The sequence below is a fragment of the Lutra lutra genome, chromosome 13 (genome assembly GCF_902655055.1).
Source record: "Lutra lutra chromosome 13, mLutLut1.2, whole genome shotgun sequence".
Lineage (NCBI taxonomy): Eukaryota > Metazoa > Chordata > Mammalia > Carnivora > Mustelidae > Lutra > Lutra lutra.
The window spans coordinates 8,623,774-8,647,057 of record NC_062290.1 but is presented as its reverse complement, the minus strand read 5'-3'; the positions used below and the strand labels follow the sequence as shown (position 1 = coordinate 8,647,057).

The 23,284-nt window shown below is 44.9% G+C and overlaps 1 protein-coding gene across 8 annotated transcripts in view; it reads left to right on the top strand.

Moving 5' to 3' along the window:
* SMARCA2 (SWI/SNF related, matrix associated, actin dependent regulator of chromatin, subfamily a, member 2) overlaps nucleotides 1-23,284 on the top strand; it is a 181,196-nt gene that overhangs the window by 33,375 nt on the left and 124,537 nt on the right. For all 8 annotated transcript variants that reach the window (XM_047701031.1, XM_047701024.1, XM_047701029.1 and 5 more), the window contains exons 6-10: nucleotides 6,568-6,694; nucleotides 8,805-8,978; nucleotides 10,080-10,253; nucleotides 12,616-12,786; nucleotides 21,356-21,409. In XM_047701031.1, coding sequence (XP_047556987.1) covers nucleotides 6,568-6,694; nucleotides 8,805-8,978; nucleotides 10,080-10,253; nucleotides 12,616-12,786; nucleotides 21,356-21,409 — 700 coding nt within the window. The remainder of the gene's footprint in view (nucleotides 1-6,567; nucleotides 6,695-8,804; nucleotides 8,979-10,079; nucleotides 10,254-12,615; nucleotides 12,787-21,355; nucleotides 21,410-23,284) is intronic.

Here is a 23,284-nt window from a genome sequence, read left to right as displayed (position 1 = left end):
CTGAGCCAAAATCAAGAGTCGGCTGCCTAACCGACTGAGCCTCCCATATAGCCCCATAGGTATTTTTCAAAAAGACAGTAAATGGAATCAAGGAGGTATTGTTTAGTTACTCTAAAATCCTGACTTCCTAAGAGCTAGCATTTTTTTTTCCCCTTCCTTGAACGTGCGAAGCTACCAGGACTGTTGTCTATCATGCGAACGACATTCAGAACAGACACTCTCTATACCTAGAAACACATCTGGACTCTTTTTTTCCTTACTCAGCCTGTGTCATGGGTGTGTATGTGTTTTACTGAGTCCTAAATTTTCTTTATTGTTTTTACCAGAACTTTAATTTGCAGGCCTTTCTAGTCATGAGCCCATTTTAGCCCCTTTTTTAGAAGCGATCTTAATGGAAGACGTCCCAAAGTATACAGGACCGAGTGGTACAGTGTAGCCTGTTCCAGGGTGGAAACGTTTTCGTCCTCTGGTCCCATGCCAATAAGAAAAAAAAAAAAATACAGGTGTCAGTATCTTTTAAATGATAAGCCCTGCACAATATGGGGTAATGACTATTGTCATATTATTATCATTGCTTGATAAACGTCTCCTCTTCTGTAAAGCCACATGGCTTCCGAAACCATCGCTCTGGCAACCCTGGGTCTGCAAACCTGGTGGGGTCTTTGGACTTGAACTTTCCTGAGGCCATCTTGAGAAGAGGTACAGGTTTCCATGGGCAGCCTTGCAGTGTATCTTTTATCTTCCTCGGTCAAAGGGGTGAGAGCTGACTTCTCTGTATGGAGATGAATTGTTCAGTGGCAGAAATTAATTACATTTCTCCTTTAGAAAGGGTTTGATCAAGTGCTGTGGGCTCTTGTGAGAGACATTGGAGGAACTCTTGCCCCTTGTTGAGAGAGCGGCTCGCTCATCTTTAGCACCAGTAACGGCCGGGGGGGGGGGTCCGATGTTCTTTTTATCTTCTGATTGAGTATTTGAGCAAGGTCTAAGGAGAAAAAAAAACCCTCTTCTATAATTTTATGAACTTGGTTGGAGCAAAAATCATCTGTCAGAGACTCTAACAGATGTTCATGTCTTTGACCGTTGTAATATCACTTACCTCATCTACGAGAATTGAAGGGAACTTGTCAGAATCTCAGATTTCTTTCTAACTTTTAAGTCATTTGGCTGTTTCTCTTGTTCATCATAAAATCAGAATCTTGACAAATTGACCTTCTTCACGCGGCAAGAGCATAAATAAGTTTCTGCCTGCGCACACTTTGCCTCAGATCCGTACAAGCTCTGCCATTAAAACATTTTGTTCCCATTTAAATTGGATCCTTTTCTTCTTGACCATCTTTCTCTTAATGATGGAATGGACTGCCTTTTCCTGTAGTAAGTGTCAGAGAGATATTTCCAGTTTTGTTTTGTTTTGTTTTGTTTTGTTTCCCGGCCTTTCTGGCACACTTTCTTTGCCCTGTCAGTATACCTGACTTCTGAGGTAGGCATTTGGGCAGAAGGGCTCAGGGTTGTCACATTAGGATGCAGATGAGTTCTACAGATGTTTGCATGGAAGGTGCACTTGTCATTCCAACGAGTTATCCGAGAAGAGCCCGGTCGCATCAGGCCAGGCCTCTCCGGGATCACCTCTGGATTTAGTGTGGACACGGTGGCGCACCTTGCTTCAGGAAGCAAGCCTCGTCTGCTTAGCCTGCCTTCTGTCCTTCCCCAGCTCCCCCAGTGCAGCCCTGAAATTCCTTCCCGAAAATTACCAAGGGCCGTTTTATCAGCAGAGTTACAAAAAGTCAGTCTCCTTCTCCCTCTTTTTTTTTTTTTAAGTGTCACTCAGCTTCTTGAAGGAACAAAATGTACCAGTGTCATTTTCTGTTCAAATAACTCTCCTACAGGAATCATAAACTTCTCCTCTAGACCTGAGCAAATATTCTGTTACCTTTAATGGAACTCTTTTTCTTGCCGGAACAGTAACCCCTCTTGATTTACTGTTCAATCTGTATGAAAAACCTGAGTGACCTAATTCTGCTTCAATTTTCTGTGCTCGTGAGGACACTAAATGAGTCTCCTGCAGTTAGCAGTATTGCTTGTGTTGTTGTTTCTGGAAGTTTAGACTCTCAAATCTCTTTATCGGACTACCTGCTGGATCCCATTGATGGGGAGACGAAATTGTCTGGAGAGGAGCATTATTGAAAATGAAGATTTCTATTAACAATGACAACAACCACCGCAAGGAGCCCCTCCTGTACCCTCGCTCCCACCCACCCCGTGCTGAACCAAATGCATGTAATTTTACTCTGGAAGCTCCCTTCCCTATTCTGCAGTTTAAATGTCCGCACTTTGCATTTCTTGTCTCCCTTTCGTAAAAGAAAGATTCTTCTGTGCTTGGGAAGCTGAGATTCACTGACAAATCACTAGGCCCTTTGGAGAAGCAGACGTTTCAGGAGGAAGTCCCCTGCCCCCGCACCAGCTCCCACCTTCTCGACTCCCCACCTTCCTCCATCCCTTCCCAGTCCCTGTGACTGAATCTAGGTGCTCTCAGCCCTGCTGTCCTAATAGTATTTGTTTAGTCCTATTTCCACAGACCTGTGGAAGATTAAGGAAAAGCAGCTATGCCTCTAATTTTCGCACCTGACCCACTTTGTCAAAGAGAGGAAACCAGAACACCAAGGATGGTTGGAGTTCTGGGATATTCAGATGAAAAAGGTCTATAGTCAATCTAGAACCAGGGAAGTAGCCTGATGAAATCACTGGCGCTCTCATCACTAATTTTCCTATAATATGGCCTTCGTTTCTGCATGAGTAAAGTTGTTCTCTTCAGGGTTTTTATTTTCCTATTTAAATTACATATTTGGGGGCACCTGGGTGGCTCAGTGGGTTAAAGCCTCTGCCTTCAGCTCAGGTCATGATCCCAGGGTTCTAGGATCGAGCCCTGCATCAGGCTCTCTGCTCAGCGGGGAGCCTGCTTCTCCCTCTCTCTCCACCTGCCTCTCTGCCTACTATGAGCTCTGTCTGTCAAATAAATAAATAAATAAAATCTTTTTTTTAAATAAAAATAATAAATTACATATTTTTAAAAAAAGTAGTAGGTTTCTCAAATTTTATTTTTTTTTATAAACATATATTTTTATCCCCAGGGGTACAGGTCTGCGAATCGCCAGGTTTACACACTTCACAGCACTCACCATAGCACATACCCTCCCCAATATCCATAACCCCACCCCCCCTCTCCCAACCCCCCTCCCCCCATCAACCCTCAGTTTGTTTTGTGAGATTAAGAGTCACTTATGGTTTGTCTCCCTCCCAATCCCATCTTGTTTCATTTACTCTTCTCCTACCCCCTCAACCCCCCATGTTGCATCTCCTCTCCCTCATATCAGGGAGATCATATGATAGTTGTCTTTCTCCGATTGACTTATTTCGCTAAGCATGATACCCTCTAGTTCCATCCACGTCGTCGCAAATCGCAAGATTTCATTTCTTTTGATGGCTGCATAGTATTCCATTGTGTATATATACCACATCTTCTTTATCCATTCGTCTGTTGATGGACATCTAGGTTCTTTCCATAGTTTGGCTGTTGTAGACATTGCTGCTATAAACATTCGGGTGCACGTGCCCCTTCGGATCACTACGTTTGTATCTTTAGGGTAAATACCCAGCAGTGCAATTGCTGGGTCATAGGGTAGTTCTATTTTCAACATTTTGAGGAACCTCCATGCTGTTTTCCAGAGTGGTCGCACCAGCTTGCATTCCCACCAACAGTGTAGGAGGGTTCCCCTTTCTCCGCATCCTCGCCAGCATCTGTCATTTCCTGACTTGTTAATTTTAGCCATTCTGACTGGTGTGAGGTGATATCTCATTGTGGTTTTGATTTGTATTTCCCTGATGCCGAGTGATATGGAGCACTTAAAAAAAGTAGTAGGTTTTTCTATCAAACTTGTAGTTAAGATGCATCATCTTTGGCTATAATTGGAGATTTGGGGCTATGTCACTATTTAAAAAATTGAATTGGACAAATGAAATGGACCTTTGTTCCTACAGTGAAAAATAAAATAAAAATTAAAAAAAAAAAAAACAAAAAACATGGTAGAGGCGCCTGGGTGGCTCAGTGGGTTAAGCCTTTGCCTTCGGCTCAGGTCATGATCCCAGGGTCCTGGGATCGAGCCCCGCATTGGGCTCTCTGCTCAGCAGGGAGCCTACTTCCTCCTCTCTCTCTGCCTGCCTCTCTGCCTACTTGTGATCTCTGTCTGTCAAATGAATAAATAAAATCTTTAAAAAAAAAATGATAATGATCCCATGAGTATCAATAGGAATGTAAAAGAATGTCGGGTAAGTCTGAACAATTTGATAAAAAGAGGAAAATGGTGGAAGTTTATTATTTTTTATTTTATTTATTTATTTATTTTTATTTTAAAACTGATGGAAGTTTACTGTTGTTGTTTGCACTCGCAGATGTTTAGTCTGTTGCAAAGAGGAGAGAGAGTGCCACTTAAAGGTGTGATTGCGTGTGTTGGCACATACAGTAGAAACAACAGCAGGATGACAATGACAGTACTACTAATAGCACATTATGACGATGAATCAGTCAGGAAATCAGAATTAATAATGTGTGTGTACCAAATAAGATAGGAATCTGTCATAATATTGTTTGCAGTGAAGTCAGTGAAAAAAATGATGTGTTTCTCTTACTATCATTTTTGAAGTTTTGAAAAAAATCCCATTTCCTTTTCTACCAGAGCAAACAGCTATTAGTTTTTTGTTTTTGTTTTTTAAATTATTCATTTTGATGTTTGGGCTAATTGAAGTATTACGATATTTTGTGACATCTAGGTCAGACAAGATTTTACTTTTTCATTTTAACACACAGCATCTTAAAAGCTGACAAAACCATGATACAGATTTGTGTTTAATTATTTTACTTTTTTTTTTTAAAGGTTTTATTTTTTAAGTAATCTCTACACCCAACATGGGGCTTGAACTTACAACCCTGAGACTAAGTATCGCAGCCTCCACCAACTGAGCCAGCCAGGCGCCCCACATAATACGAATTTTTACAAAAATCTTTAATTATCAACTTTTATAGTTGAAGGTCCCAACGCTGCAGTTAGGAAGTGGATATTCGTTATCTAGGGTGTCACTGTGGGGAGTCAGGCAAATGAGGGCTCCTGTCTGGGCTCCCTCCTTCACTAGCTCTGTGAAGTCTGCCTGTTGCTTGCTCTCTTCAAACCTGAATTTTTTCATCAGGAAGATGGGACCATTGTAACATTGACCTTGTAGGGGTGCGTGTGTGTGTGCATGTGTGCATGTGTGTGACCGAGACAGAGACAGAAGGAGAGAGGGAGGGAGGAAGAATTAAAATTGTGCATTAGCTACACCTTAGTGTAGTGAGTGTTAACTTAGTTTAATTTACTGCCTTTTACTGTTCTCCATGAAATCTATTCCATGACGCTCCTGCCCCAAGTTTGGAGGGAGGTAGTTCTAAAAATAGATTTAAATGGCATGTAATTATTTGTAAGGACAGGATCCAGGCGAACCTGAAGCCGGTGTATATGGGTAACGGTAAAAGTATCCCAACTGAGTGAAGAAAGTGGGATGTCTTTTCTCTTCTGTTCTGCCTTTATGATGAAGAAGGGCCTGCAGTTATATTTTCAAGGATGTCTGAGATGAGAATCCACAGCAATCCTTCTCTAGAAATTCATAGTTTTTTATTTTTTTAAAGGTTTTATTTATTTGTTTGGCAGAGAGAGCGAGAGAGAGCACAAACGGGGAGCAGGAGAGGGAGAAGCAGGCTCCCCGCTGAGCAGGGAGCCCGATGCGGGGCTCAATCCCAGGACCCTGAGATCATAACCCGAGCCCAAGCCGGATGCTTAACCGACTGAGCCACCCAGGCACCCCAGAAATTCGCAGTTTTTAAACACTGTTACTTTACCACCCTCTGCTGCCCCAACCCTGATTTTTAAAAATGCCTAATTTGCCTTTTCTTTTTTCAGACAAGCTGGGCTCACAGAGGAAGTGGTTGTGGTTGGCAGGGCTCTCTCTGAATGTTTTGGGTTGGCTGATTTCTGTGGCCTCAGCAGCACCTAAAAGGGCCCTTGTTCACTCAGCTTTAACGGCTGTTGTCATCAGCGTCTTGGCAAGGAGGGCAAATGGCCTGGTTGCCTGGGGCAGGCCTAGAACTTAGGAAGAGATCTCAAGTTCTGCACTCTGACCAGCGGGGCGTTCGGGAGCCAACCCCGCCGTCCTGTTTCTCGTTTTCTCTCTGTTCAAGGCGAGCTGTGACACTTGACTTCCCTCCTCGGTGTATCACGAGCCCTTCTTGTGGGTGTTAGAGGGAGGTCAGTGAAGAAGGTCAGAGTGTCCCGTAACACGTAGCACCTGTCTGCATTCATGTGAAGGTAGCTTTTCTCTGTTTAACATCAGAAACTCTAGTTGGGTGTCAGAAATTGGCCGGCCGGCGATGTCTAGAATGTGTCTTGCCAGGAACTTAGACCCACTGAGGGTTCTCGTTTATCATTAAGGCTAAATCGTAATGTGTATTTCCACCTCCCCCTTCCCTCATGTCATTGTCTCCTCTAGGCTCCAGGCTCGCATAGCACATAGGATACAAGAACTGGAAAATCTGCCTGGCTCTTTGCCACCAGATTTACGAACCAAAGCAACGGTGGAACTGAAAGCACTTCGGTTACTCAATTTTCAGCGTCAGGTAATGCCTTTTCCCCAGCGAATCTGAGACATAGGAAATAGATGCACGTCTGTTCAATATTGTTACAAAGATAGAAACTTAGTAAAACAGTGTATCTTTTAGACCGCCTGCACAGAACTCAAAGTAATGAAGACTGAATTGTTTATTCTTCTTTTTTTTTTCTTGCTTCTGTATATCAGAAGACATCCCACCCGCCCCCCCCCTTATTATGGTTTCCAAAGTCAGAGTAATGGCATTTTGTTACCGTGGATGAAACCTCGAGAATGAATGGGATAGCTTCCCAGCAAGAAGGTGGGAGAGCAGGACCAGAGCCGCTTTTGTAAACACGAATGTAAAATCTGAGCTGTGATGACGAAAATAATTTTAACAAATATGATAGCCATTCTGCGAAATGAATAACTCATCATTTAAAGAAACATGTAAAACCGTTTGACCCCATGAGGCCCCCACATGGCGACTGATCGTGGATGATCGTCTCTGTTCTTCCTTAGTGGTCACTGGTGAATCAGAGCTAGCACCATGAGCTGTTTTATCATCTCAGTTACTAGAGAAGAAGAGCGAATTGTTACGACGATGAGTTTTGCTTTGTGGAGCCAACAGGTGCAGGTCGCCCGATCCTCGCACTGCCTCATTTAAGCCAAAGGGGAAGAGGGACGTGTGCTCCTCAGGCGGATGGGTTGACTTGGTGAAAGTCTCAGGGCGTGCAAAATGAATTATTAATGAATGAAAGTAGTTTGGAAGTATTGAATTGCATGACTCGGTCTGTTGCAGGGAGTGACTGAAATCGCAAAGCTACCCCACTTGCCTCTGTCCCATGAACCCGGGAGTGCATTTGCCCTCTTGGTTATAATGTCTGTGGTGGTGGGGTGCCAGCTGGCCATAGTAGATTTCAGCTGGAAGTCGAAAAGAAAGAAAATAAAAGGCTCTGGGTCCTACTCACTTCCTTTCTTATAGGTGATGTCCTACAACACATTGATAAAGTGCTTGATCCAGTATTGTTAAATGATTAATAACCAAGCATATTTTCACAAGTGAGATTATAGTCAGATTCGCTTCACTATGCCAGACTCTTACTGGTCTCTGACTTTTTGCTTGATATTATAGAAAAATCCATGATCTATGAAGCTTCCCAGTGAACTAACTGTAATTGATGCTGAGTTGAGGTTCAGTTGAATTATTATTTTAATAATATATTCCTAACCCCATCCCCAGCTGCCACCACATAATATACAACGTGGATAGGACATCATATTGATGATAATCTAGGGGCACCTGGGTGGCTCAGTAATTAAGCGTCTGTCTGCCTTCGGCTCAGGTCATGATCCCAGGGTCCTGGTATCGAGCCTCACATCGGGCTCCCTGTTTCTCCCTCTCCCACTCTCCCTGCTTATGTTCCCTCTCTTGCTGTGTCTCTCTCCCTCTGTCAAGTAAATATATAAAATCTTTAAAAAAAAAAAAGACATCATATTAATGATGATCTAAAGGAACTCCATGATATAGTGTGAAATGTAAATATCTCCAAGAATATCATTATTGGGAGTGGGGGAAGTCAGCGCCAGTGCTTCCCGTCGTCTGTATGAGCATGAACATTGAACTAATACTGGGTGAGTGCCTGCAGCTCCTGTATGCGAACAGGAAGTCATTTCTCCACTCTTTTTTTAACAGAGCAGCATTCAAGTTAATCTTTAGACACAAAGAGAATGTTACTGTGGCACTTAAAATGAAGTCAAATATTTCAGAAGATCATTAGCTCATTAATACCATTAGAATAATTAAGCAGAATGAATGAATTTATTTAAAACTCAAGTCAGTGTCTGGTTTTTTTTAGTGTTAACAGTGCTGTAAGTTTGTGTGTGTGTGTGTGTGTGTGTGTGTTTCCCCTGATCTGAATGTCTTAGAAAGAAAACTTATGCCATCTTTGAAAATACCCCATAGATTTCACATGGTGTAGTCCCTTCATTTACAAAAAGGCCACCTGTGGTGCCAAACCTTCTAGAGTCCGCCGTGTGCCTCCACTAACCGGGAGCTAGAACAGGGCAGGGCCCGGGAGCTGGGCCTTGCATCTGGGGACAGGCTCTCCAACCACTCTTCCCCCACTGCCCCTTGACAGCTGAGACAGGAGGTGGTGGCCTGCATGCGACGGGACACGACCCTGGAGACAGCCCTCAACTCCAAAGCCTACAAGCGGAGCAAGCGCCAGACCCTTCGGGAGGCCCGCATGACGGAGAAACTGGAGAAGCAACAGAAGATTGAGCAGGAGAGGAAGCGCCGGCAGAAGCACCAGGTACTGGGGGCCTGGACCCTGCGCCCCCACAGTGGCAGAGACGCCCCGACCGAGCCCTCTGGCGGAGGGAGGAGGACTGGAGAACAGACCACGGGGCCGGGCGGTGGGAACATGGCAGAGCAGAAAGGTTCCCTAGAGCTGCAGTAGGCCGACCGCCCCAAGGAACAGGAGGGGAGAACAGGCCACGCCGGCGAGGTGGGTGGCCTGTCCACAGCCTCCTGTGGCTGGGATGAGGTGGAGGACCCTGCTTTCTGGATACCAGGCAGGCGTCCTCCTCACCATCCCGCCTGCACCTGCCTGCTGAGTGGGCGCGGGCGGGTTGCCGGAGGGCAAAGGCCCCCGGAGTGGGAACTTGGAAAAGGAGAGAGCAAACGGTTATTTTTACAGCAAATATAAATACAGTCTCCTGGGCTTTTCCAGGGCCCAGCTGGAGGTCTCCTAGGGGCAGATATTTTAAAACATCCCTTTTCTAGGCGTTTGGAAGTCTTTTGATGGCGGATCTGATTTTGCGATGCAATCCCATACATTGTGCTTGTTTTCCTGGGCTTCATTTAGTGCCCGGCTTCGTTTCATTTTGAAAAATGTTAGACGTTCATGGGTACACGTTTCCTCTCCTGTCTTTAAAAAACGGCTCCAAACCCTCTGCAGCAAGTTCAGCTGCCCCTCCACAGTATTTCAAGTCACGGTCCTAAGACATCTGAGTTAGAGCAGAAGGAGGCATCACTTTTATGACCTGTTCTCCCTCGAAATGGCCGACTCCCTCGGGTTGATGGGAGGGTGGTTTGCTTTCAGTCTTATCCTCACCCATTTTGCAGGCTTCTGTCCCTGATCTTGCAGTTTTCACGAGGCCCTATCCTCAAGGTCCTAGAGGCTTCCCTTACAAGCTGGCGCCTCCTCCCAGAGGCTATTTTTCCCAAAAGCCCCAAATCGTGCAGCTCAGCTACCAAGAGACATCCCAGGGCACCTGCACCACAGAAGATTCTAGTCTTCTGCTGTTGTGAAAGACACCCTGAGTGTTTTCTTGGGCTCCACGGAAACCTCAGATGACATTGGGAAGTAGGCTTTAAGGATCGTTTTCCCTCCTCCGTTCGGGTCCTATAGGAGTACCTCAACAGCATTCTGCAGCACGCAAAAGATTTTAAGGAGTACCATCGGTCTGTGGCCGGGAAGATCCAGAAGCTGTCCAAAGCAGTGGCAACTTGGCATGCCAACACGGAAAGAGAGCAGAAAAAAGAGACGGAACGGATCGAAAAGGAGAGAATGCGGAGACTGATGGTAAGGGGCTCGCCTGCGGGGACCACAGGCGGTGGGGTTCCCGTGTGCACCTATATTGAGAAGGTTAAATACACCATCTCAAGAGTGGGTAAAAGCAGCTTGTCAAATATATGAACACGTCCCTTTGAACTTACTTCCTACAGAAAGAGTAAAAACATCTCCCTCCTGGACAATGCATGCCGAAAACCCAGGGCCACAGCTGACGGCTATGTAATATTTCCGTGTCCTGGGGTGGCCTTGCTGTGCAGAATATAGTGTCTCCCATCGAGGCAGGCACCACAGTTTGCAGGGCATTTAACAACTAGACCTGGAAGGACTGATATGATTGTTCTTATTAAAATAGTGCCTCTTTGAGACTAAAGACAAAAGTTGTTTTGAGCAAATGTGTCATTAATTTGTATCTGGACTCAAAGAAGGTCCGTTTCTTGAAACCCCTAGTGCTTAACCCCCCCTTTTTTTTAATGGTAGAAATTTCTCCCTTCTAGTATAAAAAGTGATTTTTAAGTTAATTTTGAAATGTCACTTTTTTGGTTATGGCTGTGTTATTGTCAGATGCTCTTCATGGATCATTACCTTTGTGCTGTTGTTTTTTTAATGGGGAGATAAATCCAGAAGGGATGGTTCACATCGCTGGCCCGGGTGTCTGATTTTATTGACCATTTGTTTTTGGAATTGGACCTCAGAGCACACTGTGGATTTTAGAAAAGTCTGTGTGATCTATAATGATAGGAGACCTATCTATCTGGGACATAATGCCAGACTATGGGATGGAGATGAAATCGTTAGCCTTGACCCCTAATTACGTCCCTGGAAAATTCCAAGTGACACTGTCTTCTTTGGTGGGCCGGTGCTTTGCATTTTGTTTTCATTACCTTTTTTGGATTCCAGAGAGTAAGCGTATTTCAAAAGGCTCTGCATCCAGGTACACTAAATCTTGTCATCTTCTCCTACCTCCCTTCCCCCCTCCCATTTTTTTTTACCCCGGGAAGGAGAAGACTGTCCACGAGATCTCTACCCAGCCAGGGAGGCCCTTTTCTAGGGATCTGAATACGAAGCAGATTTGTCTGATTCAGCTGGAGTGAAACTATATTAGAACCTCAGTAACAGATTGGCTTGACACTAATGATTAGGCATTTGCAAATCATTAATTTTTGCAATTAAATGATGGAATATAGAGATAACAGAGAAACTGAAGTTTTTTATCACTCTTTCTTCAAGTGAGATCAACCATAACCAAAAGCAATTAGAGTTATAATAGCATTTGGGGTTCCTGCTCATCCACGGGGCAGACAGCAGCTAGACCGAGTGATAAAACGCCTGTCACTCGGGGAGACACTGGAGTGACGCCCCTGGACAGAAGATCCTTGGCTGGGCTGCGGTGCCCTGGCCTCTGGAGGATTTTGTGACATGTCCCTTTTATCCTGAGTCACACGAGGAAAATATTCTGGGATGTCCTTCTATTGGGACGTATAAAAAAGATTTCTCCTGCAATGGCTCCAAGGACATCAGTTTTTATGGCATTTAACCCCATGATGTTGCTTAATGGGACGTAGAGGTGGAAATGACTGAATCTGTTTTATCACTCAGCAGTATCAGACTCTGGGTGCTAAACGCCTTGCCTGTGGTCACTTAGGCCCGCCCTGCCAGCCTGTGACAAAAGTCCCCCCAGATCTGACATTTCCTGTCAACCGCCCGGTTTGTCATGCTTTTACATATAAGAAGTTACACTTGTCAAAGTCCATTTGGGTCTTTGCCCTTAGAAGTTCTTGATGAAATGTTTCCTACTGAAATGTTTCCAAATGAAACAATGATATGTCTGGACTTGGCTGCAGGATAGCCCAGTTTGGGACCAGGGAGAGGAGTTGCAGGAAGGGTAGCGGTGAGACGGGAGTCATCATGAGTTCATTTGGGTTGCTTGGTGTTGGTTACCTGACAGACTATACTCCTCTCTCCACTTTGGGTTATTCTTGAGAATTTCCATGCTTCCAAGTGAAGGATACACTTTGGATGATGAATTGGAAAATTTTAGCATCTTTCTCTCTCTTTTTGTTTTGGGCAAAGAAACCTAGAAAAACACAGAGCTGAGTCAAAGTGCTTGCCCGCACTGGTAAATAGTGTTGTTTTGGGTCCTGACTTTGCCGCAGAGCCCGTGTCCTGGGACTCGGGTGGGCAATGCACTCCCAGGCACGCCCCCCCCCACCCCGACCATCTTGCACTGCACACAGTCACTCCCGCAGCCTGGGTCATTCAGTTCACGGCGCCTACCAGCCGTCCGTTCAGACGATGATGGGGAGCGCTGAGTGGAGAGTGGAGCTGTGTACATCTTTGCTGTGCTCTCATCATGTCCTTCTTTCCTTAATAGGCTGAAGATGAAGAGGGCTACAGAAAACTGATCGATCAAAAGAAAGACCGGCGTTTAGCTTACCTTCTGCAGCAGACCGATGAGTATGTGGCCAACCTGACCAACCTGGTCTGGGAGCACAAGCAAGCCCAAGCAGCGAAAGAGAAGAAGAAGAGGAGGAGGAGGAAGAAGGTGAGTGCCCTGATGGTGGCAGCCGAGTTGGGGGGGGGGTGCTGTGCGTATGGATTCAGGTGACCCCGAGTTGCAAAAAATGCTTACGATAGTGGGCGGCACGGTGTGAGGGAGGGAGCCAGGCACAACGGTGTGAGGGAGGGAGCCAGGCACAACGGTGTGAGGGAGGGAGCCAGGCACAATGGTGTGAGGGAGGGAACCAGGCACACCAGAGAGGAGGTAGGAGATGAGTGTGTAAGGGGTAGGAAGTGAACTGAAACACTCCAGTCCGTGTTTCCTTGTTCCATAGCATGTTTCAAAATGAAGCGTACATGGTCAATAGAAAAAGGAAAAACATGGGCACACATATGTGTTTGCTTGAGGTTAACATTGGTGTGGCAGGGCCTTGAAAATGAAGCGGAAAAGGCAGAGTGCCGTTGGAAAGAACCCAAGGAAGGGGTGAGAGATGGCTCTGGGGTACAGTCAGAGCCTGTTTGAGCCTGTTTGTTCAGACGGACAGCAATGCCCAAGTGGTACGTTCAGTTCAGCTGCCCTGTTGTGGCGCTAAGGTGAGTGGGCAGACCAGGGTTTTCGGTCGTGACAGAGGACAGTAAATGATTCCGTGTAAAGTAGAACCTACTCAGCGTGGAAAGGGAAGGATGAGATTTAGACTCTGAGCTCTGTGGCTGTTGTAATGTCGATGCAGGTGTAAATGGCCCGGGTCGACCTGTGAATGTAGGTCCTCTTGGAAGCTTGAGTGGTTTGGTTTGGTTTGGTTCTTGATTCGTATTTGGTTTTTATGGCGGATCCTGAGTGGCCTGGATGCCCAATGTCCACGGGAACCAGGAAGTCTTCATCGGGTCGTGAGGAGCCAGGCTGGGTGGCGTTCATCATGTATTCTCTGCACTGAATCACTGAACAAAATATTTTTCAAAAAAATAATTTCATGGCTCCTGAATTCTCATACCTGCTTCGTAATTAAGGGGGGGGGGGTGAATGATGGAGAAGGCGCCTCCTTGCCCCTGACTCCTTTGGTATAAGATCGCTTCCTGCATTGTGAAGATGAACAAGGGATGACTCAGGGCTCAGATTTAGACAATTTTGTCGGTGAGAAATACCTCATTTTCTTGTCAAGGTAGCATTACAGACTTTGCAGAATTCCAGCTCCCAATTTCTAACTTAAAAGGATGTGTTCAGAGTCAGGAGAGAGCACATGGGCAAACAGGTGGGATTCTGTAACATTCCACGAGGGGACCCCGTGAAGTGACGGTTTTTGCTTTTCCTAATGCGGAGAGATCTTTTGCACAGGTTACCACAAAAGGTCACCATTGGTGTTTTCGGTACTGAAGTTCAGATTCTACTTTTTGTGTGTGATTAAAAGCTAATGGCCCAGATTTGTGCTTCTGGCTTATAATTACTAGATTCCTGTCATGATATTAGATGGTATATCATCGTCGGCAAAGAAGGATATATCATTGAGTGATAGTGATTGCGCCCGTATTTTCGGTTAATCCGTACAAGGCAGGAACCTGTCATAACATTTTTCCTGGTGCTGCCAACCCCACGTGATCTCTAGACTCTACTTCCCAACCCCTGCCTTTGGGTTTGCCGATGGCAGATACTCTTTCTCTTTATCCATTCGTCTGGCACATACTACCTGGACGCTTACCGTGAGCCAGGCAGAGGGCTCAGTGCTGGGGAGGAAGAGGGAGATGTGGAGGAAGAGTACACTTGCCCTCTCTCTCAGTTCCACCAGAGAGCGAGAGACAGACAGACACTGATCAAACACACACCCAAAGAGATCATCGTAAACCGTGATGAACGCTGTGAAGGAAGACTGGGAGCCAAACTTGGGGGGAAGGGAGCCTGATTTCCTGGCAAATGAATGATCCATCCCAAAGCCAGTCCCGCTCCCCTCTGCCGGACAGGACGCTCCAGGGGGCTCCCGCTGGTTATCTCACGTGACTGGATGTGCAGAATCATGACTTTGTCATCAGCTCTGCCTCTTCCCTGTTGTGCTTTTCCCTAGCGTTTGAGCTCGCCCTGCCCTCAACAGGGCCTAGGAGCACAGGCAGGATTTCCTTCTAGAGCCTTCTTGCTGGGACGGATGGGATGAGGAAGGAAACCAAAGAGACCTGGTCCTTCCCACCCCCCACTACCTCCAGTCCTTCCTGAAAACCATCTCTTTCCTGGGGCTTTGAGATTTGGTTCAAAGCAAGTTACCTAATTCCAGATGCACCTTTATTCAAGTGCAAAGAAAATGGTTGCTTTCAAAAGCTGATTATTGGACAGTCTGGATTATCTGTCGTTCTTCCCTCCGTTAGAGTGAATGATCGAGGGTGGTTTGTTGCAGTTTCTCTGCTGGGGAGGACGGTCATGTTCAGAAGCTTAAATAGTCATCACTGACCCTTTCAGCTCTTCCCACAGAACCGAATATGATGCTGTGCCTATCTAGAGTGTGTTTTTTGCGATTAAGTAAGGCCTCAATAAGCCTTTGTTTCTTGTGACCCACTGGACCGACAGAGCTGTGCTGCGACAACAGGTGTAGGGGTAGCTGGGCCACAGGCACCTCTGTCCAGCATGTTATCGGTTGCACTTGGGATTTCACTGGAAAAGGATTAATTTTTTTTTTTTTAATATTGCGCCAGTGTAACCGAGAAGGTGTCTCTTTTTCTGGGGAAGTGTATTGCGTTTCCTTGTTGTTGCTGACCAGGAGAGTGGGTTTCCTTAAACCTGCCATGAGCGTGTTTGCACCTCTGTTCTCACCATGAGAGCTGCTGCTGCGACGTACACGTTTATAAGTCATTCTGGAACTTACTGCTCTCAGCCCGCTCTTCCATTAATGCCCTTGAAGTGGAGGAAAAGGAAGCGAACTATGTGTCTCTACCTAGGTGTTTGAGGAGGAGTAATTTGCAAAGTAGTGAAATATCCATTATGTGAAACCAGCTTTTGCTGGGCAACAGGATTAATGGACTCCGACGTGCCCTCAGCATGACCTTGAGGTCTCTGTCCTCTTCTCTTGATTGTTCTCTAACATCTGCAGGCTGAACTACAGGATGAAAAAGGGCATGGGACTAATAAAGCCACAAGGGTGTGTACAGATAGGCTTGAGCGTGCTGATGTAGAAAATTGGGCCACCGCCCAAGAACTCAGGTCTGTCTGCAAACTTCTAAGTTCCTCACTGCATCAGAAAACATACCCTACTGATTTGCTTTTGTTCCCTTATAGAATATTTCCTTAAAAGATTGGTTGCCTGGTGCTTCAGTCTCCTGATCTGTGAGGAGGTGATGGGATTACGTGGCCAAATGTATTTAGAGCATTTAGAAGGTACCTGGGCACATAGTAAATGCTCAGTAAATAGTAGTTATTTTACCAAACAATTCTGTGGTATAAACATAGGCTAGCAATTGTTTGAAACGTGGTTCCAAGGGTTTTTTTTTTTTTTAATAAAATCTTCTTTTTTCCCATGTTATATATTTGCGATGATGTCAAAAGAATGTTTGGCTACCATTTTTCCCCCCAGTTTAGGATCAGTTAAGCGTTGGGTAGGATGTCTTTTCGGACATTGACAGATTCTTTGACCATTGAGGCATGCGGTTGGAAACGAGGATTTACCCTTTTTGCTGGACTCTGCTTACCCCTCCCTCGCTAGCTCTGACACAGAAAATTTTCTAATTGTGGGGCCCCTCATTTGCAGTGGTTTCTGGTGGTAATCAGGTGGTCCTTGTGCAACTCTAGGGTGTTTTTCCTTAAGCTCTGGTTAGGAGCCCAGGCTCACCGCCCCCTACACACCTCCCACGTCCAGCCTACTGAGAAGTCTAGTCCCTTCACGGGTTCTGCCTCCTGAGCGGTTGACTTCAGGCCGGAAATAAATATTTAATTCCCTCTTCCAGATCTTCCACCAGCCTACTGAGAAGTCTAGTCCCTTCACGGGTTCTGCCTCCTGAGCGGTTGACTTCAGGCCGGAAATAAATATTTAATTCCCTCTTCCAGATCTTCCAATGCAGCATATACCAACAGAACTACACCCTTGTTGTGAATGTGTGACATTTCTTGGAAACTCATGACACTAACAGGAACCAGCAGAGAATCCGTGGGGACCTCTGTGCCAAGTATTTTTTTCGTCGTGGTGTTTGCTCTTCCTTCTGAAAATTCTTTTATTCTCTTTCTCAGCAAATGCTGTTATAAAGCACATCTCAGGACTGTGACATTTTGGAGGGGGGCTCTTTCTGGCTCAGAATTCTACACGGGTCAGTAGAGCAACGGGAAGTATGTTTTTACCCTTTTTAGATAGCAGCAAATCAGAAAAACCTCTCAGCATAATTTTTGGTGACAAGCATGAGAGGCACAGTAGTGACGTCATTGAGACATTCCTTGTCAATTCAAGTCACTCTCCTGTTCTTCTCAATTCTTTTCTCTCTCCCATTTGCCCCCAAGATGAAGATTTTCCCTTGCAAGGAGAATCTCACAGGTGAAAGGATAAGTTTCTTTTTCTTTTCTCTTTTTTTTTTTTCCCCAAAGATTTCTTTATTTTTTAGAGAGAGACAGAGAGCACGAGCAAGGGGAGGGAGAGAGGGTGAGGGAGAGAAATCCAAGCCGACTCCGCTCTGAGTGCAGAGCCTGGCACGGGGCTCGATCTCACAACCCTGAGATCATGACCTGAGCCAAAACCAAGAGTCAGATGCTTAACCGACTGAACCACCCAGGCGCCCCTGAAAGGCTCTAAGGTAATGCTGGGCATTTTGAGTGTAGGGACAACCAGGAACGGCAGGTGAATGCGGTGCCGTGGTGATCAGTCATTTGATTAGTCCAGTATCAAAATGGGTGAAAACAGAAGTTTGGATCAAAGTCCTGCTTAACTGGATTGACCGGTTACTTGAGTCAAAAATGTTGGAATTGGCTTTCATTGCAGGGTACAACCAAAGTAATGTGCAATTGGATCTTTTTTATTGGATCTTTTTTATTGCCCGATCACCTGTCTTCATGCTCAGAGATCCACTTAAATGACAGTATAAGTAACCCAGGTGGTTTCTGGATGCTTAGGTTTCCCCTGAAACAGAATGAGCCTTGAAGTTGCCCGCACTTTCGAATGTTGTTTTAGCGGAGGAGAAGAACCTCTGCTGGGAGGTCAAGTGCACTCACTTTATAATATAAATTATAAAATTGTAAAATATTGGTACAAAACTGTTTTCCTCACAGATTGAAGCTGTGGCCTGCGTTATGGTAATGGGAGTGAAGCGCCCCTCTGGGGTTTATTTTCCTGGGTTCGGCTTACATGGGATTTTCCCGTCTCGGGATTCCTTTGCCTCCTCATCCCTGTTGCTGATTATTTTCTATAGCTTCTGCCAGAAGACAGGTAGTGGGTGAGGCTGGTAAGACACAACTTGGTGAGGCCTGCCATGTGGATCTCTAAATTGGCTTTGACCTTTGAAATTGGGGAGCCACCTTGTTTTTCGTTTTGAGTGGTGTGTCCCATATCCCCTCCCATCACCACGAGAATGGCCCTCCCTCCTCCCTCCAGCAGCATAATTAGTTCCCAACTTCTTGATTAATGGGTGAAGGGCTGCAGATTGTTTTGTTTTTGATCCTTGGAAAAAACCCAGCTCAGGCTTCTGCTGGTCGTGTAGGACGTGTTTGTGATCGCAGGATGGAGAGAACTATGTGATGTTCCCCAGGTGGTGGGAGACATGGTAGCCCCCGTCGCAGTCTGTTTGGAGTTAATCTTGAACCCAGAAAAGGGAAGCGTTTTGTTTTGTTTTGTGGGGGGAGGATTGGGCAGCGAGGATAAAGCCACCCCTGTGATGTGAGAACCCGAGATTGTCACCAACTGAAAGAATCCAAGGCATGATGGGAGAACATGGTCTCTCTTGTCATAGAGAAGACTGCCACCTGGCTTCCACCGCATGTAATAACAGCTGGGCTGGGTGTAAGTTCAGGGCGTGCAAGAGACCTCTCGCAGAGCGACAGTTCGGTGAGGAGAGAGAGTGTGTGTGTGTGTGTGTGTGTGTGTGTGTGTGTTTAACTGTTTTATGGCTTGCAAATAGACCGTCATCTAATTCCAATAATGATGACCCACTGAGTCCACTGAGTGTGTGCTAAGTGGAAAGCATTGTTCCAGATGCTTCCCTTCCTTCAGTCGCCAAACATTTACCTAGTACCTTTGATGTGCTAGGACTCTGTAGGTGTGGGGACGCACGAATGACAAAAACAGACAGAAATCCCTGACTTCAGGCAGTGCTATAGCCAGTTCTCGCAGACATAAAGGAGCGGTCCTAGGACTAGCATCGAATCTTTTACATTGCGGAGATGGACACTGGCCTTACATATTTCATGGAGCCTTGGATCGTGCATCCTGAAATTATGACCTAGTCCTGCCTCCACCCGACGAGGGAGGGATTGGTACTGTCCCTTTCTGACGGAAGAGGGAACCAAGACTCAGAGATTTGCTCAAGATCACACAGCTCACGTCTCTCGTATGGAGCGGCAGAGCTGGGATTCAAACACCGGTGGTCTAGTCCCAGAACCAAGTTTCTTAAATCCCATATTACATTGCTTCTCGAATTTGATACCACATAGAATTTTTAAAATGAGTTTAGAGGATTTTCAGTAAAGGAAGGGCCTGGTGGTGGGGTGGTTTTTAGATAACGCTCTAGCGAGTCAGTAGTATATTCATAGAAGACCATCCTTGAGAATGGTTCTGAATCTATTATTTGTGGTCCTTCAAGCTTTTTAATGTACTATTCATTGAGATGGTGATGCAGTTCCACTAGCGAGATACTGGAAATTGGCTTATCCATTGTCTCATTTGATTTTCTTTGTTGGCCAAATTTGTAGTTTATTTCTGACTTGTATGGAAAGAATGGTGGGATTAATTGACTTCTTCCCATTAATTAAAACAGTCGCCTGAGTATAGTGCCTGAGAATTCCAAAAAATGGAACTGTGAGGGGCTGGTTGAGGGGGTGGTTTCCTTTCTGAGCTTTTCTGCCATTGTTCTCTCTGTCCGTAGCCAAGACATAGGGCCTGGCGCTTTTCAAAGCTGACCATTCCTTTCGAGCCTGGGAACTTTTCACTTTGGGGTGACATAGATAATTAAATTCTGGGGAAGTCATAACCAAAGGGAGCATTTTATTTCCAACTCTGTGGTAGAAATGCTGAAGTTTTTCATGCCTTGTGCTTTGGCATACGTACTTACATGTATTTCTTGTAAGAAAATTTTGAAAAAACTTTGGGACGCCTGGGTGGCTCAGTTGGTTAAGCGGCTGCCTTCGGCTCAGGTCATGATCCCAGCGTCCTGGGATCGAGTCCCACATCGGGCTCCTTGCTGGGCGGGGAGCCTGCTTCTCCCTCTGCCTCTGCCTGTCTCTCTGTCTGCCTGTGCTCGCTGGCTCTCACTCCCTCTGTCCCTGACAAATAAATAAATAAAATCTTTAAAAAAAAAATTTTTTTTTGAAAAAACTTCAAAAATTTCAAACATTTATGGGAATTGCTTTTCTTCAGTGTAGACAAAAGGTTGGATTTGGAACATTTTCTATAAAAGCTGTTTTGTCAAGAGACAATGGAGTTATTTTTCATGGAAAGCAAAAATGTATTCTATAATCAATGCCTTAAGTAAACAAAGTAGAGTTAATATTGATTCTGTATCATTATATATATTTTTAATTAACTAAAGAGCCCAGGGGAAGAAAGCTCATTTTCTTAAATGTCTTGATAAAGGAAATGACTAAAGTTGTGTTTTTTTTTTTTTTTTCCTCACGCAGAAGTAGTGTAGCTTTCCAGCAATAAAAATAAGGATTCTGTAAAGGTGATGGTAAAGATTTCACTTGTCAGAAAGGTTGTTATAAATGTAAGAAATTTGAGACTTTTTCGTGTTTATTGCAGATGAGACCCTCTCAGGTATGTACAAAACGTGACATAATCTTAGCTTTTCATTTAGGCTGTCTTTGAAGCACATAGAGGTTAATGGACTAAGATACTGAAATATTTAAGAAATGGTCGATGACAGATTTTTTCATGAGATCACAGTATCTGCATCCAACTTCCTCATATTGCCAACCATGGAAATACTATATAGTATGAAAAGCTAATTAGGTAGAATGGAAAACATCCAGAGAGTTCACAGAAAGTTGTATTTTTATGACCCAGGAAGCGGTTCCAAGTTTACTGGTGGTCGACATTTTTAGAAAACTTGCTAAGGGGAATGAGAAAGTTGGGCTGGTTATGTCAGGGTTTGCCAGACACGAGAAGGACATCTCACACGCGCTGACCTCAGCCCTGCTGCTCCCGTGTCTTCAGCTCTTTGGGTTCTAGAAAATGTCATCCACGAATTTTTGGCGTGGGCCAGTCTTGAATCACACCTGGCATTCAGTAACTCCCTCCAAGTTGCCAGAAAAAAAAACAAAAACGAAAAATCCCACACACGTTGTGTCAGACAGTGAAGAGAATTGGAAATAAAAGACGTCAGTACTTATGCTCTGTTAGGGGACGGTGGTGAGTAGCAAGGAAGTGCTCTTTTGGGCCACTGAGTTGCCATGAAATCTTTCTGATAACCATCTTCTTGATTGATGTGTAACGTCTGACCTTGCTTTGCAGAAGGCTGAAGAGATTGCCGAGGGAGGAGAGTCTGCCCTGGGACCAGACGGAGAGGTGAGGAGTTTTGTGCCCATTCCTGCCCGTGTTCTGCTCAATGAGTCCCTGCCATGCCCTCCAGCACCATTTTCTGTGAACATCAACTTTATTTTTACTCAGCTTTTCATTTCTAAGTAAAAATAGTAGTACATTAGCATAGTAGAAAATTAGGCAAGTAGAAAAGGGATATACTGAAACGTAATCTCCTTCCGTCTCAGACTGCCAATCAACGGATATTAAGTTTGTGTACCATTCTGGAATCTTCTGTGCGCATATATGTTTATGACTCTATAGAACGTGTAAAAATCTCAAGTGATTCTATAATTGCATATTCCCCGTAAATGATACAGAAGCATAAAGATATGACCCAGTTTCCTCAGTATATTACTAATTTGAAATTATAAAACTCCGTAAACACAAACAATTTACGTATTTGGTGAGCTTCTTTTTTTGACATTTTTGTGTAGGCTCACAAGAGTGCTTCTCTGTGTAGATTCACCACCACATGCCTAATGTGATTTCTCAGGATTTTGAAAATTCCCCAGAATCATGAGAACACACTTACTTACTTACTGGATTTTTTTTCTCCTCCGAAAACTCGAAAAAGTTCTCTGCCAGGGATTCACACGAGGAGGCGTGGCCCCAGAACAGGATGGGAAGGAGTTTGTTTCAAACGGCCTTCTCCTCTCTCAGATTCTGATAAACCTGCTTGGGGGACCCTTCTAGAATCTGTGCATGCGAGGCATACTACGAGTGTGAGCAGCCTGGATCGGAGCTGAAAGGTTGAAACCACTATTCCCTGCAGAAACTCCTTGAACAATAAGTGTTGCTTCACCACTGTAATCTGTCACAAGGAAAGAAAGGATCAGGATGAGTGTCTCATGGGTCAGTCACCCTCAGTGAGCCGTTCTGGGGGAAGAACACTATTTATTGGAGCACTTTGAAACAATGCTAATTTGTGAAAGCCCCCAGCCTTACCTAAGCACGGCTCACGTGGGTCTGTAATTAACAAGCACGCAGGGGGAGACGAATGCGTTCCTATGACAGTGCTCCTACCTCTCACCGTCTGTTGGGAAGATCCCCGGATGATCTTGGGCTTGCGACATACACCTTTTGTTTTGTTTTGTTTTTTAAATCTTAACCCATGTGCATTCTGCTTGCTGAAGTTGGCAAAGTGGGCATCTTGCTCAGTTTGTTTTGAAATCATGTTCTTATTCTCTGCGGTGCTCATTCAGGGCCTTTGCCCAAGTCCTAATTCCAACCACGGCGACTCCCGATTTTCTCTGAGGCACGACGTAAGCAAGAAAACAGGCTGTGTTCTCATAGTCCACGGTCACGGAATATGGTTTCCTCAAAGGAGGCGATAGCGACTGGTAGATTCCTTGCTTTACCGCGCGGCCATGGAGATGACCTTGCGCCCCAGCGAGGAAGAAACGTCACGCGTGTAGAGCAATAGTGTCCCAATCTGTTGCTTTAGCCCACATCAAAGAAAAAAGAAGAGTCGGCCTGGAGTTGGCCTTTTCTTTTTTAAAAGCTTTTTTTTTTTTTTTTTTTGGTAGATACTCGCTAATATATTGTTTTTTGGTGTTTTGTTTGTTTGTTTTTTATTCTGACTGTTTTGTTGAAGGAGGAGGGAGAATGAACTTTTTTTTTTTGTCATTTCCTCTAAGATATGGAAGATACACTGCAGTGTCCTGTGTTTCCTGTCATTTTTATTTAACTCCAATTAAGAACAATTGAGAAAAAAATTCTTCAGAATTAATGAATTGTGTAAACATTGAATTTTATTACTTCTAAGGAGATGGATAACTTGGACTGCTCACAAATCAAGCATTTCCAGGCCAGTGTCTGGCCTGGGGGGTCTGTCCTGCAAGTGTGGTCACCGGGTAATCA